The sequence below is a fragment of the Enoplosus armatus genome, chromosome 15, assembly GCF_043641665.1.
Source record: "Enoplosus armatus isolate fEnoArm2 chromosome 15, fEnoArm2.hap1, whole genome shotgun sequence".
NCBI classification, from domain to species: domain Eukaryota; kingdom Metazoa; phylum Chordata; class Actinopteri; order Centrarchiformes; family Enoplosidae; genus Enoplosus; species Enoplosus armatus.
In genome coordinates, this window is record NC_092194.1 from 13,280,504 (window position 1) to 13,307,237 (window position 26,734).

Here is a 26,734-nt window from a genome sequence, read left to right on the forward strand (position 1 = left end):
ACCTCACACAAGCACAGATAAGCTCTGGTTTATGCACGCCAAAGAAAGGATGCCAGTGTAAATGTGCTGTTGGGAGGCTTGTTTTCTTCAGTAGCTTACAGTCTATCACCATTGCTGCCACTATGACCTACCACATCTGCCAGAGCACAGCGGGAGGCTACACATACATCTTTCAGTTGCCTGTGGTGGCACACAACATCAGCAACACAAAGCCAGTTTCATACATCATCCTATTTTAACGAGATCATATTTAACAGGTCGTGAAAATTTAAGTCCATCCCCCAATTCTAAAAGTACACTAAACCATGGACCAACGTGACAATAGATTTGTAACTCATCTTGATCTAATACATTTCCAGGTACAGAAGACCTACCTCAGACATAACTGATCCAGATTTCTAAAAATAATCTATTTTTTGGCAGCAAAAAAGCTAGTTTTACTGACCAATCAATACAGATCATCAATAAAGACTGATGCCCTCTGCTATACAAACCTATTACACTTTCCTGATCCATCTTCATTTGCAGTAAATGAGAGGAGAGGAAGGAAGAGGACATGACTGTCTTTGGAAATTAGTCAACTCCTTCAACACAGTTTAACTACACTAGAGGTCCATGATGGTGAACCACTCTGCAAGGAAATCATGGTCCGGGAAGATAAGTGCACAATAGTTTCTTTAGAACACATAAAAGCTTTGGTGGCTAGGCAATCAAACAAACAACACAAGCTTGTAAAATGATACTCAAATAATGCGCTGCATAGAACTCAAACTATCCCAAAAGCATGTTCGTCTATAAAACATTCCCCTTTCATGTTAATGTGGTATCTCCAAGATGTTGAAAAAAAGACATTTGCATTTTTCTTAGCATATGGCTTCCGAATTTCATAGTGTCTAATCAATGCGTTATAGCTTCGTCATTTTAGCCCATAAAAGTTATTGGATCATTTTAGAGTTCTCAAATCCCCATACTTGTGTTAAACCCACCCAAGCTTGTCTGACCAAAAGAGTTACACACACTGGCACACATGCATACAGGCACACAGGAATAGCAAAATGATGGTTGAGGAGAATATGTTCAGGCATTCTGGTTTTCCCTTTTTCCACTGCTACCACATCACTGTGGTGTATTTAGTGTGCTGAGATTTTGCTCTGCACAAAGAGCAGAAGGATGATAGGTTCTGCTGAATAACAATAGAGAAATAATAGAGGAAAAGAAAGAGTAAGAGGATCATTTAAAGAGGCAAGTAAGAGGCAGCCCCCTCCCTCCATCCTTTTCGATCAATTGTAACTTAACCTAGATAGTGGTGCCACACTGATGGCAGCATGTGGGAGTCCAGACTGTCAGTGTTCATGTATCCTACCACAGAAAGCACAGTCAGCCTCTCTCTGTCTCCCTGACACTAATATGCGACTCTTGTCTGAGATGTTTCAAACATTCAAAAGCAAAGCCTTGTATCAAGAGAAAACTCTGTGTAAAGTTAGACAGCTTGAGCTCAGTGACAGAAATGATGCATCCCACTGTGATAAACTGATAGTGAAATGAATTACCTCACGCTAATGCACTTTTATCCCAAATATCACATTATACTTCGTCACAACTTCCCCAATAACTCATGCTCGGTATATGGTAAGGGGTAAGGCTATATAGCCAGCTGTCGGTCAATTGTATCACAATAAGGCAGTCCAACTTAATGCTGCACACACTGCTAAAAGCTAACGTAAACCGACCGTTAGCTCGGTTAACGTTTTACAACGTCAAATAACTTCACTCACCACGGAGTTCTTCATAGTGGCCTTCACGGTGAAGCCTCGAGTTTTTAGCTCCGTCTTGTTCCTCAACATATCCACAGGTCTTGTCTAGTAAAATGACGAGGCGACTCCAAACCGAAAATGAAGGGCAATGTTGCTATCTAATTAATATTTGTGTGCCTCTCAAAACGTGACGCCCGTTGTTTTTTGTAGTGGTTGCTATGCAACCTCAGAGACGCTTTGGTCTGGTTGCTACGGAGACGTGTGTTTCCTTGTTACCATAGAGATTCCAGGGCACTGCTGAAAATATGCTATGATAGCAAAGTGTCGTGGTTCGTCAGCAGAGGATGCCTGAGCGTTCACAATAAATAGGTTGTACTGTTTATTTCCTTTGCTCTTATTAAAAAGTAGTCATATATCAAATTATTATAAAGACAGTAATATTACGGCAAAACAGGAAATTACTTATCTCAGAAATATGTTTCATTGATAGTATTTTTTTGTGATTTAATTGAATTTTCTATACTAGACTGGATGCTTCTGGTGATTTATTATATCTAAATCCTGCTACCCAATCTTTTTAATTATTATGCGGTAAGAGGAGTGCATAGACTTATAGTGTCTTAGTTTGCAAAGGTGTGCAGCTATAATGAAGGTCTGATAGCAAGTCAAAAGATTTGTACTGCACCTCTTTTGTCTTTTGTTTTATAGCAATGGGTCGAATTAGTGCTCTCCTTACTCACTGCCATCAGGTTAGTCTAGATTGTGGGCTACAAACAGTGAAAAGATGACCTAACCTCACACAGGATGACCTGTCTTTTAGTATGCATCTGTGGAAGCTCCCAGGCCACCACGCATCCATTTTAGACACAGAGGATCGATCACACCCTCAGCTCATCATTATACTCATGCAGCGGATCCTCATCCAGAGGTAAATACTTAATGATGCTCTTTGTGTGGCAGGAAGGCCGAGGCCTTGACTCTCAATAAGCTGGTTAGAGAGCGGCCTGAGCTCTGAGTCATTCCAATTTGGGGATGTGGCACTTTTAATCTTCCAATATCGTTTTTGCCTCTGGAGACTTTCTTGGGTGAACTAGTGCAACTGTTATTAATCTTCAGTGCACAGGCAATTTCTCTAAAAGCCCCTATTTGTTTTTTATGGCTCCATTGAGAGAGAAGGGTAAAGCAGCAGGGAGAGAGACTGTAAACAAGGTATGCAGGGAAGGCAAGTTATGTCCCTGTCAGCATTCAATGCTGGTCTCTCTTTCTTTCTCCCTCTCTCTGCTTCCCCTCAGAGGATTAAAAAGAGGAAGAGGGGAGTTTTCAGAAAGCAAACTGAGCAAACTGGAGCGTCAGCATGAATTCAGCTGGACTGAGAAATGATTGTTCAAACAGCACTGCACTATCTCACTCCTGTGAGTGTGCAGTGTGGAGGGGAGCTGGTCTTTGTGAATTGTAGAAACAGACGTTGCAGGGATGATGCGTGAAATACAAAATGCATCGTTGGATTTGAGAGTTCTGTGTGGTCATGTGTGAACATGTGTGTGTATATCTGTAGCTCTGTCAGGCTACCGGTGTCGGTCACCACACGGGTCAACTTAATATCTCAGTTTCTTACAAGCGCTTCAAGGATGCATGCGTAGTGTCCAAATTGACTTACACAGTGAAGATGAATTTGCATTTTCAGCCGCTAATGATGTATTGTGGATAACTAGGTGGTTTGGCAGGTAGGGAAAGAATGAGGGGGGAAAATATGAATAACAACATTGCCACAATACACCATGCTTTGATGAATATGTGTTATTTTTTCTGCATCTACACTGTGCCTTCATCATCATGGTGTCCCTGGTTTGATCTCCAGCTCATTTGCTGGGCCACCTTCAGGCTTGGCAACCATTGTCCACTGTGAGGGGAAACAGCAATTATGATATCATTAGAGCAGAAACCGGTACCTACAAAGGAGAGGACCCAGAGGGGTCCAGCAGAAGAATCTCAGCAGGAAAAGGACAGCAGAGACTTTGCTGCAAAGTCAGTTGCCCCCCAATTACCATAAAACAAGACAAACAGCTATTAGACTAGGCCATTAGGCTGTAGGGAGAGTGGCCAGGGGCTTGTTGGGTTTAACAGTTCATCAGGTTGTGAAAAGTCACACAAAGTGTACAAGGTATGTGACTGTGATCAAAGCCATCCGTTGCAAAAGTGGATCAGGATTGTTGTATGTGTGGTTGCCTACTATGTTACATGTGTTATGACTTTGGAACCAGAAAGGAAAAATGTAATCTTAGATATATTTAATGTCCTATTGGGACACTATAAAGAGATATACCATTAAAGCATATGAACCCATAGTTCAATAAAGTCCCTATAACAGCACTATTGAGTCTAATACATGATCTAGTCCTCCCTAAAGGAATATTGTAGTGATTTGGTATGAGGGGTCTGAATACATATTGCAAGTGTTACAGCCTATTAAACTTGGCAAAGCCCAAGTGTATATTTAGTGGCACCTGACAAAAACAAAGCTGAATTATATTCTTTCACACAGTCAAAATAACTTAATCAGAGATAATACTGAACTACTTTTACTAAACACCCTTGGTACACCTCCTCAGGTGTTTTCACTTTTGCCCTCTTCTGTGCACTGTGTGGGTGTGGACAGACTGTGCTTGACATCCCCCTGACTCTCCCGTTAGTTTTCTTGCGCCTGTTATCCCTTGAACAACGCACACCATTACAATTTTTATTAGTACAAGGACTTTGGTGACCACACATAATTCCCTGTATGGCGGCACCCAACTTCAACCTCAGCACAGAACTAATCAGCCAGAATAAATGAAAACACCTGTGTGGGTGCAAAGGGCCAAACACAAAACATTATGGTCTGAGTCCTCAAAAAAAAGGAGAATTCAGTAAAACTTTTACATGTGGTGATCATTGATAGTCAGCTTAATACATAAGAGTTTCAAAAATAACGAAGGCCTCACAACCAAAGGCACGGTTGTCTGTTTTTGGCAATTTGGTTCCCAACCTGAGGGTCATGAGATAAAGCTGAAGGGTCATAATCTATAATCTCTTTGCTTTTTTCACTCTTTGTTTGAACCCCTGCGCATATTCAGCCTTTGATGAGAGGCTGTGAGTAGGCATTGCCTAACTATAAAGGTTCACCAGCCTAAAAGTCCACTAGAGGGTAATATCAATACAAGTAGGTTAGGTCGATGCAGTACAATTTTAGCATCATGGTTTTGCCTGCTACTACTTTGTCAGTGCAAGTGCAGGCATTGTCTGCTGCTGTTGTGCCCTTGTGTGGTGAAGGTGCATGTACAGATCCTCCCCATAATCACCAAAACCTCTTTTATGTAACGTTTTGCCTGCTGGACACTGATATAAATTCTTTAGCAGCATTGTAACTCTGTGGTTACAGCCACCCTCAATTTGATGCAATGTGTCTGAGGTTTGCATGTTCTCCGAGTGTGCAAATTAATTTCCTTCAGAGTTTTTTCCCCCCATATTCCAACACCATGCAGGGCCACTGTGTTTGCTTACCTCCCTCCCAGTGCATACTGGAATAGGCTCCAGCCCATGACCCTGAACTAGAAAAAGTAAGCCTATGAAATACGAATGAATGAATGAATAAATAAAACACTCTCTGAATTCATATTACCATTTTAATCACTTAAAGGTACCCTGTGGAATTTCTGACCACTTGTGGCGATGTAGAGAAATGTTTTGAAGAGGTACTGTGTTTAAAAAGGTAGCAAAAGAAGAGAAAAACACAGCAAATGCAGATTTTAAACATTTGAAAAAAGGCTTTGCAACAAACATGTTTTTGCATTAAATTTGCTTCTTAGGTGGTAGGGATACACAAAATGTATTTTGGTGAGAAAGTTGGAATGTAAATAAAGCCAAGTTTCTCCAAAATGAAAAATCCACAGGGTACCTTTAAGTAATCTACACTCAACCTGGACTGTCTTCATGCAATACAAAACTGTCACTGCACCTGGGTAGGGGGTGTACCGCTTTTGGAGAGTGTGAGAGAAGCAGATATGACTGGATATGACTGTAACTATAGTGCCGCCACACGTACTGATCATTTAGCCTTCTACTGTGTTATCTTTTGGTGACGTAATTATCAAAATTTGTTGATATTGCGTGTGAGAGCTGGAACACATGGACAAATAAGCTTGTAATACAATGGACACAGCAGCAAAATCCTTTAATGGGGAATCAGTTGAAGGTACAGCTTGGAGAAAATAGCCCCTTTAGTACTGATCTCTGTCAAATGCTCCTCCAAAAGTCATCATCAAATCCTGTCATGAAACTGCAAACGTCAGAAATACCCCAAACACAGCACTACTAGCTTTGTTTTTTGTTTTTCAAACAATAGCAGTTTAGGTATCCAGACTGTAGTCTGGTTTCCCCTGAGCCCTGATAAATCCAAAGGCATAGATCTCTTCAAACGGCAGGGCAGTTGGTGGGAATACTTGATATGGGCACAGAGTTGCAAGGCCTCACTTACAAAGCCACAGCATATTGATCTTCATGCATTATAGAAGCGGCTTTGAGGCCAGCTGATATTGGAAGGCATAGCTTGCTCTCCCTAGGAGCATACACTGTAACAAGCCCACTGGACCATAGCAGCAATAATCAGACACAGGTCCAGATGATCAACATATGGATAATATACCTATTATAGTATCGCTACTCTTTAGTTGATAATTGTTTGTATGATTATATTTGTTACAGGCAACACACTTTTATTTGTCCTCTCTAAGTTCATGTGTTGTGTATGTCTCTTTGAAACTGTCAAAGGCTTAATCTTAAATAGATTACAGGCCATTGTGCCACCGTGGGCTGTCGGGCTTTTTCAGTCTGAATCATCAAAGTAAATCCATTGAATGCTGCATGCCTCACAGTATGACCTCACTGGTGGTGCTTTCAGCAGCCTTGGCAACACCTAACCCTCCAAAGAATTGAGCTTTCCTGTCACCCACAGGTCAATGTCACATGAACCTGAATGTGTGAACAGTGACACCAGTGATCCCACCGGGGCAGACAAAAGCTGGCCTCTTCTGCACATGACTCCACTGTGGACATGGTGTTAAGGATAGTGAAGAGAGAGAAAGAGAAAAGAGGGAGAAGGTGAGGGTGAAGGGATAATGGTGTTTTAAAATGTGTAGTATCTGCTGGAGTCCTATTGAAAAGCTTAGTTTTGGCTGTCAAAAAAAACAACATAGTCTGAATAGAAGGGGGAAAAATATCTTTTCAAAATGTACGTGTTTTAGCAAGTCATATTCTGGTGTGTGTGTGTGTGTGTGTGTGTGTGTGTGTGTGTGTGAGTGTGTGAGGAAAGCTGAGTTTTTGGAACACTTACTGCAATTGTCAGATGGTAAAACTTTCGGGAACATGGCTGATTTGCTTCTAGTAATATTAAGAATCCAATGTTCTATCACTTCCAACTCTATGATGTCTGATTTTGTGTTTCAATATACATAACCAAATCTGTCTCCCAAAAGTCATATATACATACCACAAATTTGAGTCAGCAAATGCATTTTTTAGGAAATGTAGTGTAATGTAATCCAGGCTGACATTATGTTTCTTTTAGTCTAATTTGTGGTATGTAATATGTGTGAATATTTTTCTCTCTTTGTTGTCTGATAACTGGTGTAGCTCACATCGGCCCTTAATTGTCAGGTTGGTGGTTAGATCCCCTGTTATTCTTGGGCACAAGTTGAAGTGTCACAAGACACTGCTCCTCAAATGTAAGATGCTGTGGATAAAAGTGTCTAAAAGAATAATCTGATGACTGCACAACTATAACACAGTGATTTGACTGAGGCTGTTGAAATGGAGCCCAGGATTTACCGTTAGCATGTAGCATTCATTTTATAGCCATACAATCATGACAAGAAAGTCAAGTCAGTCTATTTATAGACCAATTTAAACAACAAGTGTTGACAAAAGTCATGAAATGACAAACAAAATCATGAAAATAAATAAATAAATAAATATAGACGTGAGATACAGTCAATACATTTGGATACAATTATAAAAAAAACTAAAATGTGTATAACACATAGTGTACCAAAGTGTGACCATGTCTTGATGTCTCCATGATGAGAAAATCTCAAGAAAAAAGATTAAGATTAAGACACATTTTAAAGATATCAGTGGAGGAGAGGGGTCACCCTGTGACTTCAACTGAGAGTGTGAAATGAAGAGCAGTCAGAGGTGGAACAGATGAGGAGATCAGAGATATAACCCGGTGCCAAACAGAAAGATATGCCATTCCCTTTATAATGTGACGAGCTGCACTGAAACACAAAATAATCACAGAAAAACTCGGAGGTGACATCGCTGCGTTTTCTTCACCAGATTATAACTTTAATGCACCATTTTGTGTTTACTTGACTGCCATTAAACTTAGAGAAAAAAGGAGACAGATTTCAGTATTGACAGAAAACTTTTAGATAAGGATCTAAAAGCACTGCTGTGTATAAACACGTACTTTCCACTCATATATTACATTATGAAATTCATCCACATTAGTCTTAGTCTAAGCGTTTTGTGCAGTGTTTGAATGTCTCTGATTCTCTCTTACATACATATTTTTTTTATCAAGCTATTCCAATGCGTTCCCTTCTCATTCACAGACGCAGACACTCACCAAACACAAACAGAACATCCCTGCGGCGACAAACTGTGTATGGCAGGGCAAATGCAATTTGCTTTCATTTCAGAAAAAAACAGCATGCCTCTCATTCACCTGACTGATGCGTCTCTGCTCTGTGGATAAAACATCCAAATAGAGAGAGACAGGCATTTATAAAGCCGATATATTTCAAAGCAGATTCTCCTAAGTAAAGATGATACTGGGGATCCTATCACATGTGGGCAGATGGAGGTAGGGAAAGGGGGGACAAGAGGAGTTTTTTTGTCCCAGAGAACAGGAAAGTCATCTCTGTTCACATCACATCTGCCTCTCCTTTCCTGGAGCAGGAGGCTCAAAGCGTGCCTCTCCGGCGTTCCTGACATCTTGGCTCTGTTAATTGCAACGTTTGCCGGCCATATTGGTATTCACGTTAGGCCCTGCAAACAGATGGCGTTTAACTTTAAATATTATTAACACTTCCCAGCATTCTAAGATCCTGGGTGGGGGTTATGAGGATGAGCAGACGTGCAGGTGAAATTACCACAATTTCCATAACTGCATCAAAGGAGGAAATACAAATTGGGATGATTTTCCAACTGTTGCGAGTGTGTGTGTTTTTTTCTTTTATTTCATCTGTGCATCATTATTCATATCATGCTTTCTATACACTTATCTTACCACTTAATACTTATGGAGGAGAACCCTCTGAACTTGTGTGTGTGTCCTTTTAAAGTACTAAATGAATACATTATGACTTTTTGTTAATGTTAGACATCTCCTTAAAGCCTATAAAAGGTATGTCAAATATTTTATTATTACTGTGAAAATCACAAGCACACATTAACGCTAGAGTGAGTATGACATCCTGACACCCGAAAAATGTCTTATTCAAGAACGAAAAATGACTCCAAAAAGCCACAGCACAAAAATGCGTCCTGTATAGCCTCTTGGTGAATGTGCATTCATTCTGTCTGAATGTGCTTGGAAATGGCTTTGAAATATATATGACAGCCCATCTGAGAGGGTCTGCAGATGCACTTAACTGGCAGGAGAGGTGTTAGGGAGGTGGGATGACGCGGGAGGACTGGAAGGCACCACGGAGGAGAGGAAAAGGAAAAGAGAAGACTGAGGCCAGGGAGAATAAAAGCAAGCTGTTACTTTTACATAGTGTAGGGCAGAGTGGCTGCTTTTGATGACAGCCTCAGGGGTAGAGTGGTGTGTGTGTGTGTGTGTGTGTGTGTGTGTGTGTGTGTGTGTGTGTGTGTGTGTGTGTGTGTGTGTGTGTGTGCGTGCGTGTTCATGCAAGAGTGAGTAACTACGTTTCTCTGTTTGAGTGTCTTTGTGTTTCTGTGTCTGGCTTTATGAGAGAGAAATAGAAAAAGATACTGTTTGTTTTTTTCTTTGTATTTATGTGTCTGTTCCTGTGTGTGTTGGTATTTGTGTGCCAGAGAAAGAAAAAGAGAAAAAATAGTGTGGCAGTATGAGTGAAAGAGGGCGATGTTCTCAAGCATGCACCGACATGTCACATCGTATTTGTCACATTTGAAGGGAGAGCACCCGTAGTCCCTGGTACCCTGACCCTGCAGCCCGGTGGTGCTGTCTTGCTGTAGCCACACAGCAGTCACCATCTCTGGGATTGTGGGGCTGCAGATCACTGACCCTCGGCAACCCCGCTGGCAACCCCCAGCAACCATCTTCTGCTCATCCCACGTATATTGAACTCTTGCCTGCACCACAGAGAGGCACGACATTGTGCGTGTAGGCGCGTCTGTGTGTGTGCAGGTGTGCATGAAAACAGCAAAATATCACCTCTCCCATTAAAATTAGCAATCATTTTCAGTTGATTGCTTAGCAAACAATGCAGTGTAGCGAGGTTCTCCACCAATGCTGCGCTACACCAACCCACTGAAATGCTGCAGGTCGAGAACCACAGGAGGTTATTAATCTATGAAAAGAGGTGATTGCAGTCTGGCTTCAGGTGAATCATCTGCTCTCTGTTCAGCACTTAACAGGTGCAAAAATTACTGCTTCAGTTACCCTGGAGACAGCGTTTTGAAAGGGCAGACGAATCTACTCCAGGATCGTTTGGGTTAATGGGGAAAGGCTACGCTTTACTGTAAAGTGCATGCTGTGGATGTAGAAAATTACATTTTGAGACGGACTTGAGCTTCCCGTGAGACAATCAAGTGGAGAAGTACCTCCTTGCGTTTGTTTCACCTTTTGTGAAAATAATGCAGTTGTGTGCATAATATGTGTACTCGTTGTTGCCTTTGCCACAATAGCTGTGTTTTCACACCCGAAAAACGAATTCTTGATGCAAACAGTTAAAATAAAAAACAGGTCTATACTACACCTAAACTTCCTCATGCTTTCCTCCTTCATCCATAAACACATGCTGCGTGCTGTACATGCTGGTAGAGGAGAAGCAGTCTTGTTGTTTTACTACTCCCCTCACAGGTTTAAATTTAATTTACATTTTAGACATTTGTCTAATGTGCTAATTTACAGCAATCACAATGTGTAAAGCGTTAAGGGATTCAGAGTCCTGCAACAGAATGCTTCAACAGGAAGGATGGCTTATTATTGAACTGCTATGGGAATCAAACCTGTGTCTTCTAATGGTTTCTCAACTACAATAGTGCCCCCTGCTAGCCCAGCAAGTCCCTGTCTAGCCATCAGATTAACAAGAAAGGAGGGGAGGCAAGAGGGAAAAGAGAACAGGTAATTACCAAAGCTTCAGCATTATATTATAAAGGGAATAATGTTTGGTTATGTTATTGCAATGTGCTCAGAATTGATCAGTGCTCAAGTGTTCTTGAGCACTTACAGGAGCTGCAGTTCCCAGTGAAATGTACAATAGAAACAAGGCCTTTGAGTGTCTTGTTGTGCAGTGTGAACACACATACACAAAATCACTAATAAAATCATAAAATAAAGAACAGTTCTCTGGCCTCTGTTCTGAGTTCAGGCGCGTGAACAGACTGGTCATTCTGGTGTTTTGTTGGGCTCACCTCTGGGCTCCAGCAATTACACAAATAAGTCTCTGCAGTTCATTCCTGCGTGAGACGAACAGATGTGCCAGATACCTTCGCAATTCTAATTGAGAGAAAGAAATCCTTTTGCAGACTCGCACCTCTTAGCAATGCCTCCAATTCAAGGAGAGCAGTTGCTGTTTGCTGTTTGACGCTGCTGTTGTTTTTGTCCTTCATGTCCTTCAAGTGTTTACAGCAGTTCTTTAATTAATGATAATGTTTTTATAAGAAAACTCAGTCTAATTACAAGCAGGAGGTCAAAAGCTGTTTATGTATTGTGCTGTTGTGATGATAGAAATCTCACATGTGCTGTTCTCAAATATAGTTAAGTATATTTATCTAGTAATAACCACCGTAAAAGACACCTATCACAAAGGCAATCACGCATGCAGCTGCAACAACTTACTATTATAGCTTTTGCTTTTTTAAATACAATGGGTGGCACTTGTCTCAGTACTATTGCAAGAGGAAGAGAAATCCAGTCCTGGTTTAATGAATCTGGAGTTTGATCAAATAAATTCACCAGAAATCAGTAAAAATAAAAAATCTCTATTTTTATATTAACAATTGATCAAATGACCATGTGTCATGTGAAAGGTGTTGTTCGTAGCGATGAACCCACAGAGAATTATCATTTTACCCTCAGCTCTACAGCATGTGTGTTTCAGCATGTTTCATCTCATCGTTTTGGTTTTGCATCTCTCAACTTTACTGTTTTGGTTCACGCTCATGACTCTCATCCAAACTTTTTTGCCCAAAGCAGGAAGCTGTTTTCAGCCCTGGACACTGGCTGCCCCTTACCAAACATCAGCCAGACAAAGTTAACTGGTGAACATAACGGAGCATTTAGACGCTAAAGAGTCAGATATTTCAGGTGTTGGTGGAGACCAAAAACAGAGCTAAGAGTAAGTAGCTATTGAATGCTAATGTTGCTCTGTTTCTGCTGGATGTGTAAATAAGTGCACCATATCAGCTTCATAAGGTTATAATATGTGTGTGTTGTTTTAACAGCTTGTTTGCGCTGCCCCAAGGTGACCAAGAAATTAGGTCTTGCAGGTTTAAAGTATTTACAGAGGAAATAACCCAAAAAAGATAAGGTGAAGATGACTTTGAATTTGAATTGCAAATGAAAAATTTCACTACCTGATGAAATAAAACATGTAAATGTTTGCAGGTCGGTACTTGAATTCCAGTTCATTGTGTTAAGATGTTAGTTCCTAGCAATGCACACAGAGACAAGAAAGTGATGTGATCGCTGGATTCAAAGGCATGTGTATTGGCCACATATCTGCCAATAATTCTTTCACTGAGCTGCAATGTGAATTCCCTGTAGGATGATTGAGTTGTAATAGTAGCCATGACTCTTAATGTGTCCCCCTGTTTAGGACTTGACTGAATAATTTATGCATGAGTAAAACGATCAGTTTTAAAGCTTTTAGAATCAAGTGCTATTTCCATTTCTGCAACTACATCCTTCAGGGGTCATGACCTTTGCCTTGTTGTGCGATACCAGCTTGATAAAGTGAACTGTGGATGAAAACAGATAAGCAGGGAGACTTGGAGGCAGAGAGAGACAGACAAATGGAGAGACAGATTCAGAGAGACAAAAAGGGAGTTCATGTAAGAAACAAAAGACAGAGTGACAGAGCAGTAGGAGGTGTATGCTGTTTGTCAGCACAAGGAGAGCGAAATGTCAGTTTTTGTGCTGCATCAGTGAGTGATGGCTGCCATTATCCCACCCAATGGGTATAAGCAGGCGATATTAGCACACTGTTTCCACACCCAGATGAAACAGACAGAGTTCTCCACAGTGGGGATACCCAGAGCCAGCATGGAAAATGGAGTGTGAAAGCATGCGAGGCATGAAGATTGGTGGGGGGAGATATAAAAAGACGAAAGGAGGGGGAAAAGGAAAATAAAGAGGGAAGAAAAGGAGCAGGTGTCGCCACGCACAAAAGACAAAATCACAAGAAGGATAGTGTCAAAACGGAGGAAGAGAGGAAATTACAACAGGAACTGAGTGTCCCTGTTGTTTCAGAAGTTCCTGCAGTGTTTGAAATATAATGGTTTTTCAACATAGACCGCACGGTGTGATCTGACATCCATTGAACAAAGTGGCTGAGACAGATATGGTGGTTTGGGGCACAGCAGTGGGATGTACACAATAAGAGCTGTAATTATTGAACAAGCACACCTCACTAGCTGTCTTAACTCAGAGGGAAACTACCTGTAATTGTTTCAGCAGTATGAATGAGTGTGTGTGTGTGTGTGTGTGTGTGTGTGTGTAAGACAGAGAGAGAGAAGTTCAGAGGTGGTAATGTATGTAAATTATGTGGACTGAAATCCAATACACATGGTATCGTGCAGTGAAACCTACAATCATATGCCTCTTTGGGGTGAAAATTGTGTCATGTTCCCAGTGTTCATACTATTTTGTGCCGAGAAAGCAGCGAGACCTGATGCAGGACGTACTGTGTGAGGAAACCGTTTCTGACATTTAATGCTCATAAAGATTTGCATTGGACACATGTAGAAAGTACTGTGGTGGCAATCAGAAAACCTGATGCTGTCTAGCATTGGTGAGATGTTGGTAATGAAATACCCGAACACAATATCTGTCTTAATCTGTAGTTCGTAAGAAATCTTCTTGCAAGCAAGAGTTATACATACATCAGTTGCATGACAAACAAGTCACAAGCAAGTCACAAGTTTCACGACCTCCTGCCATCACCCCACTAAACAGTACAGACCCAACAGAGGAAAGGAGAATGTCACAGTGACGGTTAAGGAGGATGAATTATGAAAGATGTTGCGGAACAGGGGTTTTTACATCAGTGCATCAGGTTTTACATGTATTGGCATCTTTTGGCTAGGTTTAGATGTAACAGTGTGACAGTCCCAACATGGGGGTCTGGTCTCTAACAGGGGTTGCGAGATTTTTAGCAGAATAGGAATGTAGAAAAAACACATTTCTGCTACACAAATGATGTATTTTTTCTGACTTTCTTGTCACATTTTCTTCTTTCTTCTCAATTACTTTAAAAAGTATTAAAATATAACCATTTGAGGTTGAAATGGTCACAAACCAGACAACCTGTGAAGAGAGGTCAGAAGTAGATGTAGCTGTGTTTTAAGGAGTCACAATATAAATGTCAATAGAATATCTGATCTACTACCTGTCATATCTCAATCTGTCCCAGTCTCCCACAAATTACCCATCCCATTCCTGCCATCCGCTGTAGTGACAGTGACGCAAACAGAAAATCACATTTAAAAAAAAAACACTATATCAGAGGGACAGCCTTTGGCATCTGTATAGTGAAGCACCTGGTTTTCAATTGACTCCAATGTTAACCCACCCACGGCAATATTAGCCACCCAGAGCAACTGCTTCGGCCATCAATTGAGCCCAGTTTTTCACTCACCTGTGGCAACATTGGATGCTTTGAGCTTTGTGATTCCCATTGGAGAGTCGAGGCATGACACACATCTTCTGCCCAAATAAGGGATTCAGTAGGAGGACTGTAAATTCCACTTTCAAGGTTTTCTTTTCATGATAACCATAAAATCAACATAAAAACCCAACAGTCTCTTTGATCATTTAACCATACGATAGGTTTATGTTATGGTCAGTTTTAATAATTTTAACTGAATTTCTGCGAAAACGTGCAGTTTCTCTGGGCATCTCATATTGCCACAGGTGGGTTAACATTGGAGGCATTATACACCACCAAAGGGTACCTTTTGTGTGTCAACAAAATATAATATATATATATATATATATATATTGCATGATCTGGGAATGAAATTGGACATTCAGTCCCACTCTGTATGCCATTGTTGTTCTTACAAATGATATCACATTATGCTTTTTCCTTAGAAATAATGCAATAAACATAGTAAATGTACTTCACTGTTTAGTTTTTTTCCTTCTTTTCTTTGTATAAACCATTAACACAATCTCTATGCTCCGTATTTGACAGAACATACAAATAGACCATGTGTAGTCCATTCATCCTTTTTATTTTTGATTGTGGAGCTAAACCCACGACATATACTGTACATGCAGTGTCATCACAGTGCACATTCACAAGTACACTATATAGTTTTTATGCTCCCCAAAAAACCCTGATAATGCTATGTGTTTTGCTAATAAGAGTAATCGGTGCCATCCATCATTGCTGGAGTCTACATCTCGTCTGACACCATATATAGAGGTGACAAAGATAGCAAATTAGAGAGGCATTAATTCGCAGGATATGTCCCATGTAGCATATATCCTATGTATTGATTCCTTTCCCTTATGTCATTTTCCAAGGAGAGCACTAGACCCAGGATGTTCTTATCATTTGAAATTTTAATAGAAACCTCTTGTGATTTGAACGGGGAAGAGATATTATATCAAAATGCAAAATACTGTGATAATATAATTGCTTTTTCCTTTGCTTTAGCAGTTTATTGGCCTTAGAGGCTACATCTTTTGGCAGATGAAAGCATCAGTAGGTGGGAGATTTAATGGTTGGACTTTTATTACAAGCTAGAGTACAATTGGGAAGTCATGTTTGAAAGCCAGACAAACTAATGACTGAGTTGGTAGTGATCAATAACCCTGTCAATACTATACTATGATGATTGTGTGAATGGACAGTAAAAATCATATTAAAATATTATTGTCCGTTCAATAGCATTTATGGCTAAAATGTAATAGTTGATATGGCAATGGTAAACCTTTTTTGACCCGAAGTATTTGCTATTTCCCTTTGCAGTGCAGAACAACCCAACATTCAAGTGAAACAAAATGTGTTTTCCACATACTCAGAAATGCTATTATTTTCTTGGCACAAACAGGACAACATGCTGGCGTCTGCGTGCGTCAGAGTGAAGCTGCTGAGATGAATCTGCCTCAGTAAGTGATTCACAGTCCCCTGGGCCTTCAATCAATGTTATTTTTCCTCTGAGATTTGTAATGGCATGTGTAATGACACTTTTTACTTGCTTCCCTTTGATGAGGCAGGTAAAAAACAAAGACAATGACTCAGGAAATCAAACTATTATCAGAAAATGTCACAGTGAGTCAGAAGTACTGAGGAAGTTCGTGCACTCTCAACAAGTAGCCCAGGTGCATAAATCTCTTGAAATGCTGCACTGTCTTTGTCAATCTTGTCCACACTCCAGTGCAGCACAGATAAGGTTGAAATAGCAGTGGAATTCAGACAGATGAGTCTTAACAATTTTAAAGCGAACCAACACGTAGTTCAGCCCACATCTAACCCCATCTCAGTCCATTCACCAGCTGTGGCTCACCTGCTCTGGTCTCTCTCCCTCAGCGTCTATCTCTGTATAAAACAAGGCAACAATATGAAGGCAGCAAAGCAATCAAAACAAGGACCTCGCTGCGTACATTTGATTGAGAACTGAAGGGAGGTGAAGGAAGGTGAGTCTGAGAAAACTGTAATTCTAGACTACAAAGACTTCCTCTCATGGGAAAGGCGGAAATGAACCAAAAATGGCATAGTGTCAGCATCAAAAGGAGATTATTTGTTTTCAGCGCCAGAGGAGGGCAGAAGCAGAAGTCACACTTTAAGAACTGGAAAGATGATGTGGCAACACCAGGAAAAATTATTTTATTTCAGCCTGTTTGAACAACCGCAGGCACAGGCATAGATGGATTACTGAACAGACCTACCCCTGTTGCCCTAAGGGGTCAGGGAGCCCGTGGGCTAGGGCCTCTGTTTGAAGTGACTCAAAAGTCAATCTACAGACTACAAAGAATCTAAGTGACTACAAAGAGATGCAATACGACCACAAAGAGATGCAATACGACTACAAAGAGACGCAAAACATCTACACAGAGACACAAAACAGCACAAAACAATCACAAAGAGATGCAACACAACTACAAAGAGACGCAAAACAACTACTAAGAGATGCAAAATGACTTCAAAGAAATGTAAAATGACTACATAGAAACACAAAACTATCACAGAGACACAAAACGACTTCAAAGATGCAAAATGACGTTTTGCATCTTTGTAGTCATTTCGTGTCTTTCTCTTTCAGTCTGGGTGTCTTACTGTTTTGTAGGAGGGGTGGGGGTGCCTTCTACATGTTGGCCCCAGAGGCCCTCATAATCAGTCTATGGGCACAGCACACACACAAACACTATGATTGAAAAAATATTGTTTCAGCAGCAAAATGTTGGCTCCATTTACTGGCAGACACAATGCCTCAGAGGTAACGTTCTACTTACAGCCAACATCAAACCGATATACTATTGTGTCTTCACCTCCTCTCCTACCTTGTCTTGTCTTGAAGCGGTGACAGCTTGGCACGGCAATGAGAACCAGATCGCAGGAGATGATTGTGCTTTTCCATCAACACAACCGGTGAATGCATTCATTGTGCCTGCGATTGTACGAGTGCTGACAATTGGTTTAAAAAGGTATTTTTCCTACTATGTCTGCAAATTATGCTATCTCCCACCTATTCTCAACCATCTTGCCAGTAACTTTTAGACGCCTCCTGCAGACATTTCTGGGATTTTTCATCCAGATTGAACTAAATGAGAATAGATGTCATATAGAGTTTCATTTTTGGGAAATGAGGACAGCGTATGCCTCTTACTCTAAATCAGTTCCATCAGTTCAGTGAACTCCGTTCCTCTCTGTGACAGTTGAATATGTGTGGGTGACAGTACAAACAAAGGTGAATCGATGCATTTCCCCAAGGATGAGACAAAGAGAGGTTGAGAGGAAGACAGAGAGAGAGAGAGGGCGAGAGAAAAAGACTGAGAGATGAAGGTGGCAGCGCGACATAGGGAGTGTGACAGTGTCATGCAGGCTGGTTTCATCGTTTCTCCCCAGCGCCCTAGGGAGATCATTAGCTCACAATATGGAGTCTATCAATCCTCACAGAATACCGCTCTCCCCTCCGGATACATGTCCCGTCTGTCTGCCTCTCTGTCTATCTGTCTGTTTGTCTACATGCTGCTCATAGATGTACATTCATGATCATGAAAATCTAGTTAGCAGGAAACTGGTTGCATGTTATCAAGCCCTTGGGGGGTCTTTCCCGCAAAAAGACAGTAGCCTAAAGAGCAGCTATTATCCCCTATGAAAGCTCAACTCCTACACTCTGTGTGTGCTTGTCAATGTCCTGTCTTTTTATTTTACTTGAATTGAGGCTTATGACTATATAGTCCTTATGTTGAAGAATTGAAATGACAAATCTAGTAAATGTAAACCCAAATCATGACGCAGAGGCAGAGCGGGTAAAGTAAAAAGGCAATTTACTCTGTGTTTGCTCCAAAACAAGGTCAGCAACAGGTAGACAGTCAGTGAACAAATAAGGTGACTGAGGAATGATGGGAAAAGCTGGGAACAAACAACAAACAAAACAACACATTTTATGTCCTTTCAGTGGATGCATTTGTACATGTAGAGTGCTGTACGGTTAATCTGTTGGGATTTTTGCCTCTCTTGACAGTTTGTAGATTTCTGTCCACTTGTTACAAAAACTTAGAAGTCCATATAGAATTACAGAGTTGGCTCTGGGGACCTGTGCTAGCTCATACATTATAGTACATACGAAATTAGGGATGGGGCTCCTTGGTTTACAGAACATGTTTTCCCATCTCATCATATCTTATAACTGTAATTCCCTGTGTGCCACAGAATTGTTCAGATCTGTTAACTTCCACAACTAAGTAAAACGGTGAGCAAGGTGGTGGAGTTGGCAGGTGCACAACTGCTACAAGGATGGGGAAAAATGTTACAAGCTTGTACAGGTTGTTTTATTTTACTGACACAGGTGTGTGTTCAAGACTGCTGCAGTTATAGTTCAGTTAGGAGATTGCTCTGATTCATTTGTGCATAGCTAACTATTATTATTATTATGAATTTATACTGCACTGTGATATACTGGCAACCTGTTCAATGCACATGCGTACCATCCCTCACCTTCACTGTGTTGCCCATCAATGAAAGCTACACCTCTGTATCTTGTTCTCTCTCACTGTACACACTGCCAAGTATTTAAAATACAGCATCCTGTTATGTAGTTTGGTTTGACATTTAGAAACTATGCAGAGATAGGGATGTGTTTTCCAAAAGGAAGATAATTCACCAATGACCCTGGTGGCAAAGAGGTGAATGTGTTCCTAATTAAAGGATGTAACACACACACAAACGTGCATGCATTCACACACACACACACACACACACACACACACACAAACACACTGACAGAGACCCTCTGGGAGGTAATCTCTCTTCCTGTTCCGGCTATGCCTGGCCAGCCAAGCGGAGCTGCCACCTCATTGTGTCCTTCTGTACCAAGGCTCTGTACGGTCCTCCTGCAAGCAGAGAGAGAGAGAGAGAGAGAGAGAGAGAGAGAGAGAGAGGCGATTCGGTCAAGACACACATGACACACAGGGCTGCATGGAGCCTGATGCCCTGCAGTACAAACAAAGAGATTTTACAGAGGCTGCAGCACCTGATTCACAGTCTGCTATTTTCTGTGTGTGTGTGTGTGTGTGTGTGTGTGTGTGTGTCGTACCTGCGAATGGTTGCTTGTATGTTTGTTCAAGTTAATGGTTTCAATAAAAGTTGCTCAAACGTGCCATCGTTGAGCATTGAAGACCGGCTGCTCTGGAAGAAAATACAAATGACTGAAGAATTCTCAGCAGCACTGTATTTTCTTGCAGATTGTCTTTTTAGAAACACAACATAAATAGAGATGGTATGACGTATATGACAAGAGAGGTGGAGTGAAAGGTGAAGATGGTTGAAATACCATATACTGCACATGATACATAGAATTGCATAAATGCATAGAATTTCTGCTCTTTATAATATCAATAGCCAAATAGCCAACCTCTATGTATTGCTGTAATATGTAACCACATAACATGTCGCTTCAAATGAGAGAAACATATTCATTCTGATTCCGCACACGGAGCAGCCAAAAGGCGCTGAGAGGTCGAATAAAAGGAAATGAGCCTGGCAATATGAAACACAAACGCACGGTACATCAATACATGTTTAACTGATATCAACGACCCCATAAATGTAAATTAAAATGATATGTGGGGAGCAATAAATACGCTGTTTAATGGCTTCGCCCCTCCAGAAGGGCCAGTTGGGTTTTTTTTCCTCTTTCACACACACACACACACACACACACACACACACACACACACAGACATAACAATTCCATCATTAACACAGCATGCATACAAACAACTAATTTCGGGCAGGTTTTTTTTCTTTCATATGATTTCCTTATCCAGCTTTACTTTACTTTCTTCAGTTTTTCAATTTGTTTCACCTAAGAGGTTTTTAAAAATTCATTAACGTTTTGCGCAAAAACACTTCTGGGAGTCTCATATTGATTTCTTATTAATAGGTTGTTTGTTGTAATAAATGATTTTGTTCTTAGGGCAATGAATATGTAAAGTTGGAATGCAGTTGGTGGGAAAAAAATGCCCCAAGGTGCCACCACCAGATGAGAGGAAAAAATATGAATGTCGTTATTTATTTGATGAAAAACCGATGCTGAGGTAATCGCTAACTGTTATTTTCTACAACTCATAAATGTACGTGGCTCAGTTTTGCTCCCTGAGCGTTTTACTTGTGATCAATATGTGTATGTGTCGTCTGTAATAATGAAATGTCATACTACTGACACAATATATTTTTATGAGATTTAATTAATATAAATGTAAATAACACACTGCTTAGTGAAGGTGTCATACAATCAATAAGGCCTTGTCACTTTCTATCTGTGAATGTTTGTGGTTGTGAGTGTTAGGAAGAAGGACCGAGGTGAAGGAACATAAAGAGTGAGAAAAAGGAAAGGAAATGCTTCTACAACTGCCTGACTAACAGAAAGTTGTACAGCGATGCCTTGAAAAGGATACTCCTCAGATTTAGCATCCTATGACATTGTTGGACTGTCGATCAAAGTCAACGCAGCAGAATCAAAGATTTAGTCTTTTTTAGGGAGGAGCACTCCCCAAGACCTGTAAACAGACTTTGATGCATACAATCGATGGAGTTCCCCTTTAATGTAATATAGGTTGACACAAAGTCTTATGGCAGCGGAGTCTCCAAATTCTCCGGCAGCTGTTTCAAAGCTCATACATACAGGGTGGACAAAATAACAAGAATATTTGACCATATATTGCAATCCAGTACAATAGCCTCTCAATAAACGCTACCTCTGGCAGGAGTTTATTTTACTCTATGTTATTTTCTGAGGCTGTAGCTTGTGCTGTTGTTCCATTATATGGCAGATTTCCTTGCTATTTTCTCTACCCTCCTGCACACATCCGTGCTAAAAATAAAATGCAAATGTTCAGCCACAGTAACACATTACCATAAGGAGACTATTTAAAAGAATGTTTACTTAAAGGAAGGAATTTGTTACTTAAAGGAAGACGTGCAGATTGAGTGAGAGGGTTACAAGTCTGGTTGTTCAAGGAAACAACAAGAATATGATTTGTGCACTCATACACACACATGCCACACTTACACTGTACACCCACAGAAGCATGTCTTGTGCAGACTAGCGACTCTTGTTAATGCGTTATTGGAGCTGCCATCCTGATTCAGTCTATTTACCGCCTTTTTCAAGTTTGTTTACTGCAGCCCGTAACTCATGCCAGCAACAGACAGACCATTCTTCTCTTCTGCACATATAAAACTTTTACTGGGCTAAGAAACTGCAACCGTCGACAGGGACGCTGGTAGGCCGGGGAGGGAGGGAGGAAATGGGGGGAGAGAAGAAAAGGGAGGATTTATGGCTGCTTGTAAATTTGTCCATCAGAGCTTTCGTTCTCATCAGCTACATTTGCTCTCCTGTCTCCACAATGAGACCAATTCTACCCTTCATACACACACACACACACACACACACACACACACACACACACACACACACACACAAACACACACACAGTGCATTCAACTTCAAATGAAAAGATGTGTTATTTTAGGAGAGTGGAAGAGGGAGGAGATAAAAGAAATGATGTGTTTTTCAAGCTGCTAAACACATTTCATTAGTGGATGGATCCTGTTTCACACATAGGCGAGACTGAGGAGGATAAATGAGAGGTAACAGAGAAAAGGCTTTAGAGATGTGAATTTATGCAAAGCCACAAAAAACTCACCTTTCTGCCGCAACAGAATCCTCATTAGCTTTATGAATTTAACATCATGGTGGAGAAAGGCAGAGCATTCAGTCGGCCTGCTCTGTTTGTTAGGGGAGCTAGTGATTATTGTTTATTACTTCAATAAAAGCCATACAATCCCCAGCCTTCCTGCGCCCATCTGGTATAATGACAACTTAAATATTCAGAGCCGTGCAGCCGTAAAATAAAAACAGAATGAGTAAAAAAATAAAGTGTGTGCAGTAGCTGGCTGGCTTCCCCCCAGGGTTTGGTTTCTTTCATACACCTCCAGTTTTGGATTGAGAAATGGTCCGGCATTTAAATGCAGCGGCTTGGCTCTTCAACAATGATGCATGAGGGATAATTTTTTTATTTACCTGCATGCATGCACGTCTGTACACGCTCCAACAAAGACACATCCGCACACAAACATGCGCGCACCCACACAAGAACAAGTACACACTAATCACACGCCCAGAGGACATGACATAACAAGATAAACCACCACAATTTTGCATGCACAATAATTACACCAAAGTATCATACATACACTGCACCAATTAAGCTAACACAATTAACTCCAGGGCCATGGAGGATCTTAGAGGCTTGCTGAACCTTATGAGGATTTGTAGCAGGTCCCAGTCAATCCTCATTTCATATAATTCTTCCAAGTATCATGTAACCGTCTGCGTTATGCACCTGTGGAGTATTAGGAGGGCCATTTGTCTCTGATTACATTCTCTGTCTCTGGCGGGCACTGTGTTTTGTTGTCTCTGCCAAACTGTTTTGCTTTTGCAGGAACACTTCGTTCACCAAAGCTGTCTCTCTTTCTCTGTACAAAGCTTTTTGCACTCCTCTCTGCGTCGCCTCTCTCTCTTTCTGTCTCTATATGGCTGCGATGAAGGCCACTGTAGGCGATCGCTACCTGACAAAGTGGCGAAATCATATATTTTTCCTCTTCTTTAGCAAATTCAATTTGGTCCTTAACATTCCAGTGGCTTTAATTAGATGCCCTCGGTAGCAAATTGCAATTTACATTTTTATAGTTTTTCGAGTTAATTAGCTTGCTCACTCAGCCAGACCCAAATTGTTTATGCCCCCCCTCCCTCCTTTTCTTTTCTCATTCTGCCCCCTTGCCTACTTTCTGAGGCCTCTGCTTATGTTGTGTTTACAAGGGAAAAAAAGCTTAATGTCACACAATCCCTTCTCAATAAACCAAATACAACATTAAGCCTACAAACACTTCTTTTATTAGCCATTTAGAAGATAGGTGCTGCTTTGACTATATCAAAAAGTTTCCCAGCCTCTTCGATGTCACGTCCCATTGCACAAAAACATTTTAATCGTCCCTTTTATGAGGACAGACCTTATAAAAAACCAAGTAACTTTGTTTTGGGTCTTTCCTTCAATTCCTGCTCCAAAGGGATGTGTTGTATTGAGTTTTCCCTTTCTCTGGCACAGACCAGTGCTGTGACCATTTAACGGCATCAGAGTGGAAATGATTGTTAGCAGTTTCTTACTGATTTGGACTCTCAGCATTGTCCATGTACAGATGTACAGACATGATTCTGTCACTATGTGGTGAGAACTCATGTCTAAAGATGTCGCCAGCGGTCCAGTGATGTCAAACAAACATTTTTGATGAAGGTTTTTCACTAAGACCTTAATGTCTGTTAAAGGTGCTTTTTAAACAACCTGCAGTTACCGACAGAAGACAGAAGCACTGCGCGTTGTTTCAGGTACCAATGAGACAATTAAATATGATCCAGGAAGTCCAGTTTGAGTAACAGGTCAGAGTTTGAGGGCTCATCAGATGACAAAACATTGCACAGCAGTTTATCATATTACAAGTTATCAGAGTGGCAAATTAATCTGTGTGTGCTTGCTCATATTGTGTTGCGGCCAAAGTTGAGCCAGGTTCCAGACGACTGTGTGGTGTTCTGCTGGAGCCCTCCACATCAGCGCCCATCGCTGCATCACTGGAGCCTCTTTCAGTTGAATCAATTTTTTCACGCAGGGCTAATGTTGGTCTGAACATGGCCTTGTTTTGGAAGTGGCAATGGCAAAAGACAAAAGTGACAACAGAAAGACAACAGACACTACTCGTGTATATGCACACAGCTATTTGCCACTGATGATCATTGAACTGGTTCGCTTCTGCAGTGTGGCAACCACGGAAACCACTACACTAAGGAAAACAACCCAAAATGATACCCTGTTAATGCTATCTGAGTACTTCTAATTAGCTATATAACCCCAGTTGGCAAAGATATTAATGAATCAAAGGGCTTGGAGCAACATCATCTTCAAAGTTGGATTATCCTTTATATGACCTATAAACAATGTTTATATAGTCATTTTTCACACCGGCCCCTCTCTTTTGTGCTACAGCTCCATTTAAAATATAACATGAAGAGATAAGGGCAGAAATGTGGTGTATGGTGCTGTAAATGGTGGGTCTGCATGGATGTAGCTGGTAGCCGCGACACAACACAAACATCATCGGGCTGTCTGAAAGCACCTTTACTAATACACCAACTCCATTTTACAGTAGGTTCACTTTAAAAATTTCAAACCTCTCTTCAAGCCAAAATACGCCACGGTTGCCCCAGAAATATAGACCTCTGTAGAGCTGCCCCCTGCCAAAATACAGCTGACCCGAACTGCTTGCAGCATTGGTGTAAAGAAATAAGATTGCAAAGGGAATGCTCCGACCTACCACTGTCAAAGAAAAGACAAGAAACAGGATCTTCTTGTGTGACTTGTCTGATATTTCCTTGTTTCTTTATCCCAACCCATTATCATGTTGATTCTTAAACTAAACCTTCATTTCAGATGACAGATATCCACAGGAGAGTGGGAGAGGTGAAAGGCGGAGATAAAGCATGAGACGGGAAAAGTCTGTGAGTGCAAGAGAGGTAGATGGAAAGAGAAAGACGGCGGGAGAGAGGGAAAGTCAGTCAGTGTGGGAATCAGCCGAGCAGACAGGCAAGTCACCTCTACTGTCAGTCAACACTCCCCCCTGTGACCAGAGGACTAAATGAAACAAGGCCTTAGAGGTCCTCCATGTTGTCTTCTGTTTCATCCTCTTCCACCATCACTCCTCATCTCCTTAACAGACATCAGACGTTTAGTCGTGGAGCCCTGCAGACTGTGGGGCTGGTTGGGGGTTGCTGACTGCCAGGAGACCATGTAAGCACTGACCTCCATTATCACAATTAAACGACTTGTGTCCTCCTGCAAGGTATGAGAGCACATATGCGTCCCCCTTCTTGTCCTTCCATCTATTGCTGCCCCCCACCTTCTTCAACACCATCCCTTTGTTCCTCATTAAAACATCACATCCATTTAGTGAAGTATATTCTGACATATTGTACAGCATGTTGTTATTGTGTGACCAAGGCTATTACTTCCAGGGCCTCCTGGAAGCAGACAGGGGCTAATGTCCCTGTTAGCCACTAATTGCTGGTTTATACAGAAAAAAAACGAGGTCAGAAGTTCAAAAAAAGTCCAAAGATTCTCAGACATTCTGGCTGGTGGCAAAAACATCAATAGACAATAAGTCATAACCGACTGCTGTACGCTGCAATGATTGTGGAAATGGGGCAAGTAGAGGCTTTCCCTCACATGACAAAGAGACAGTGAGAGCATCAGCATTTAAACATCAGCTGTCAGATCGTTTCATGGACCAGAGAAACCCAGAGCGCATTTGTTCTTTCTGTGTGCTTTTAAATACTGGAGAACAAATTAATGAATCAATCTTTCGCTTTCACACTAAAGTGGTCTTTGCCAATTTAGGAAAGACAAATAACCTCGGCTGAGATCTTCAAACAAAAAAAGGAAAATGTTGCTGGACCCGCTATCCAGACTAAATTAACAGAAGTGTCTTACTGATGAGGGGGGTTTCTTTTAAGTTTTGGAGAACTGAGAGTGCAGAAAAAGGCATTAATTTTAAAGTCTGTGGGGATACCTCTACACCCCGCAGGCTGCATCATTATAGGCAATATTTTGGTGGAAAACATGCCCTGGGAGAAGCTCCTGGCTCTGAGAGTACAGTGTTTGAAATCACACAGAATCTTTGAAAGCAAACTTCACTGTTTCTTTGGAGTTTCCGAAGCCTCTCTTTTCT

General features: G+C 41.1%; 1 protein-coding gene across 1 annotated transcript in view; it reads right to left on the bottom strand.

Annotated features, from left to right (window-relative positions):
• Positions 1-1,844, bottom strand: part of pacrg (PARK2 co-regulated) — a 119,089-nt gene extending 117,245 nt beyond the window's left edge. Inside the window, exon 1 of the mRNA XM_070920893.1 lies at positions 1,776-1,844. Coding sequence (XP_070776994.1) covers positions 1,776-1,844 — 69 coding nt within the window. The remainder of the gene's footprint in view (positions 1-1,775) is intronic.
• Between the last annotated feature and the right edge of the window lie 24,890 nt (positions 1,845-26,734).